At 50.3% G+C, this 3,631-nt stretch overlaps 1 gene segment (V, D, J or C); it reads right to left on the bottom strand.

Annotated features, from left to right (window-relative positions):
- Nucleotides 1–922: 922 nt before the first annotated feature.
- Nucleotides 923–1,462, bottom strand: LOC119525120. The segment is given in 2 exon segments: nt 923–1,284; nt 1,403–1,462. Coding segments are annotated over 2 exon segments (408 nt in total).
- Nucleotides 1,463–3,631: the final 2,169 nt, after the last annotated feature.

Here is a 3,631-nt window from a genome sequence, read left to right as displayed (position 1 = left end):
CCCAGCATTGCCCACAAGAGGAAACCACCATGTGGTTTGATAAAGAACTGCCTTTTGAAAAACAAACCTGAAAGAGGAGAGGACTTCAGGGCTTCAAGATAACAAGAAGATGCTGACAGAACAGCTTTCTCTCTTCTTTTTTTTTTTTTTTTTTTTCCTTTTTGCTTTCTTCTGGCTCCTGGCCATTTCTTTCTGTGTTTGGAGTTATAAAAGCCCAACCAATTCTTCTCACTTTGAACTGGGCTTGAAAATTTTTTTCTTTCCTCCAGTTCCTTGTTGATGCATCTTCAATAAACTCACCTTCTCACCAAGAAAGAGGCTTGTTTCTCTGTTTCATGTGGGATCAGGTGGGCCTGACTACCTGGAACCATGTTTTCTACCAGTAACAGTGCTGCTGGGAGGTCAAGAGTCCTATGACACCATGGAGAAGGCTCTGCTCAACATCCCTGGAGCCACTGAGAAAGAAAGCAACAGCTTCTGAGGCCAGACTAGAATTATTATATGTGGAGAGGAGGAGGGCAGGCACCTTATCTGAGGAGGAGCTCACTTGGGACCTGGTGGGTCCAGCTGACCAGGGAGAAGCTCTCAGATCACACATGTCTGTGAGTCATGATCAGACCTTGGGCTGGGCATGGGGCTGGGGGTCAACCACCTCCTTCCTCATCCATCATTTCTTGGAAGCGATAATTGTTCCTAAGAAGCAATTTTCTAACTATATAGGTATGGTCAGGATAGAAGATATTAGCAATGTATAAAATTAAACATGTGAGTGAATGACAAGGAAAACATTTTCATATCCAGTGGTCCCAGGAAAGTCAAGTGCTGGCTGAAGGAGTGTCAATAGAAGTCACCCATTTAAGGGAGACTGGGTCACAAACAGGGACAGGGTAACTGCCTCAGGCTGGAGGATCTGGGGAGGTTTTTATCTCACTTCCCTGTGCATCTGGACCACCGTGTAAGTCTTAGAGCCCTCATGCCCCACACAGCAGTAATAGTCAGCCTCGTCCTCAGGCTGCAGCCCAGAGATGTGCAGAACACCTGAGTTAGTCGAGGCATCTTTGGCTCCAGAGAAGCGACTGGGGACCCCGGAGCCCTGGTTCTTGTCTGAGTCAGACTTGAATGCCAGGAGATACCGGGGAGGGCTCTCTGGTTTCTGCTGTAACCAGCGTATCCAGAAGTCACCAACACTGAAACCACTGCTCAGGGTGCAGGTGAGTCTCACAGATGCTCCCAGGGATGCAGAGAGGGAGGGTGGCTGGGTCAGCACAGGCTGGGCTAGGGAATCTGCAAACACAGACAAGTGTTGATGGAGCAGAGGTCAGGGGTGAGCTGCTGGACATCTGAGCCAGATGAGCTGATGCAGCCTGGGGTGAGGCCCTGAATCCCTGAGGCCTGTCCCCACCTGTGCAATGGGAGATGAGCAGGACAAGGAGAGGAACCCAGGCCATGGTGGACACAGCCTCCTGAGGCCCTGAGCTGAGGATCCCCTGCCCTGACCTCTCTTTCATGCTGAGGACTGCAGAGAGGAGGGGCTGTTTATGCAAATTTGTTTCCCCTCCTGGTGATATCTGCTGTAATTTGAACCCCAACTGAGGTGTGATCACAATTCTTTAGAATGAGGGGCCTGAGGGGTGAACTCAAGTTTTACCCTCAGTAGGGGCAAGAGAGGAAGCACCTGCTGGATCCTCTGCAGAGCAGCTGACAGGAGTCTCTTGGGAGCCCAGAGGGACAGAACTGAGTTCCCATCAGCAAACAAAGGCAGCAATATCCCACCCTGGAGCCTCTGGGGGATTACACATTGGGTGGCTGCCCCTCTGAATTTTCTGGGAAAGATCAGCAGCTCCCCCTGCTGCCCACTGATCAAACTACAGTCTCTATGCTGAATGAGTGTGGGGGCCTCAACCTTGTTGCCTGTTGACTCTCAGTCCCCAAACACCATGGGTCATGTCCCCACTGTGCCCCCAAAGAACAGACATTAATAAAGAGCATTTCTCATGGAGGGGCTCCTGTAACAGAGGAAGGAGCATCTGTGGTCATATGGCCATGTTACAATGCACATGAGGATCAAGGGAGGGGAGAATGCAGAGGACTTGGGACCCTGAGCCTGAGAAGCTCTTTCACCAGGGGCCCCACAAGGAGGTGACTGGGGGTCTGGGACTGCATGGACAGTGGGTCCTGGCACTGGTCAAAAATGCTCATAGTATCTAGAAGAGATGCAGGGTCCCTAGGGGATGCAGCAGAGGGGCTGACCCAGGCTGGAGGGGGGCCCTGGGTCCCTGAGGCCTGTCTCCACCTGGGCAGTGAGAGCAGTAGGAGGAGGGGAGAGATCCAGGCCATGGTGACACAGCCCCTGAGACCACAGACTGGCCTGACAGAGGAGGGGCTGCTCATGCACATGTGCTCCCACCCACCACCTCCCCCCCTGCAGGATCTAAGGTACAGACTCAACAGGGACAGTCTCTGAGCCAACCCTGCTGGTCTGTGCATCTCCAATCTCCTCTGAGGCATAAATTTGCTGGGGCTGCCCACCTAAGCATATCATTTCCATATTTGTGCAGTAACTGGTTCTCATATGCATTGAATCCTTGTCCTTATCATCTAGAAGGAAGGAGGGGACAAATGATAACTGCCAATGAGAAAATTACTGACTATATTAAATAGAGAGTTGCATAACCTTCAGATTTCAAGTGCTTGTGGCAATCAATGAGGGCTCTATAAGGGAACAAAGTTAACTTGTGTTTTGTTGGGTGATAAGGAGAAATCCAGGATAATGTCAGCAGGAGGGCATGTCAATGAGGAGACAGGTTTTACAGATCCCACAGGCATGGAATTAATTGTGCATTTAGGAAGCTGCCTTATTCTGGGCACTGCTGCAGGGAGTGAAGTGGGTGGGGACAGCCCAGCCCAGGCCAGGTCTCCTGGGACTGGATTGACAGTGGCCTGTTTCATCCAGTAAGTGTTACGGTGCCCACGAGTTAAAGTACGAGACAGCCAAACAGAATTTAAGAGGACTTTTATTAGCAGGGCCTGGCGACTGCCATCTGTCACTCTGAGCAGGGAGTTCAGTGAGAAGCCCCCACCGAGAGTGCTTGAGACTTATATAGGCAGAAACCAAATCCTGAAAATGCAAGCAAGCTACTTTGACAAAAGCAGAGTTGGTGGTTAATTAATGGGTGCTTAAGGTCTTTAGCAACCTTGAGAAATTTTCTCAAGGCCGGTGCAATGGTTAATTATTGAAATGGTTACGCTTGGCTAATGCAGACATCTGCAAGTCTCACTCCCTAAAACGGCAGTTTCACTCCCTTCCTCTCAGGGCTTTAATGTTTACTTTATAGTCATTACCAGTTGAGGGGGAAGGGGACTCTCTTGTTACAGATTAAGGGGAGGGAGCCCACTTCACTAAGGAGCTGGCAGTTTGTCCTTTATGGAGTTGGGGCATCTTGAGATTTTAAAGCAGGGAATAATATTGGGCTTCTATTTTGGTCAGTTGCTGTGAAAATAGAATTGTGAGTGGATAGAGCAGAGGCCTCAGACTAGGGGTGTGTGTGGTTCTCATGGACACCAGTTGGCAGGGAGAGCAGAAGAGGGGACAGGCCCAGGGACATGAGGCAGGTTGCATCTCAGGAATGGT

The sequence above is a fragment of the Choloepus didactylus genome (assembly GCF_015220235.1).
Source record: "Choloepus didactylus isolate mChoDid1 chromosome 23 unlocalized genomic scaffold, mChoDid1.pri SUPER_23_unloc8, whole genome shotgun sequence".
NCBI lineage: Eukaryota > Metazoa > Chordata > Mammalia > Pilosa > Megalonychidae > Choloepus > Choloepus didactylus.
Note: the sequence above shows the minus strand (reverse complement) of the source record. Positions and strands in the feature narration are given on the sequence as shown.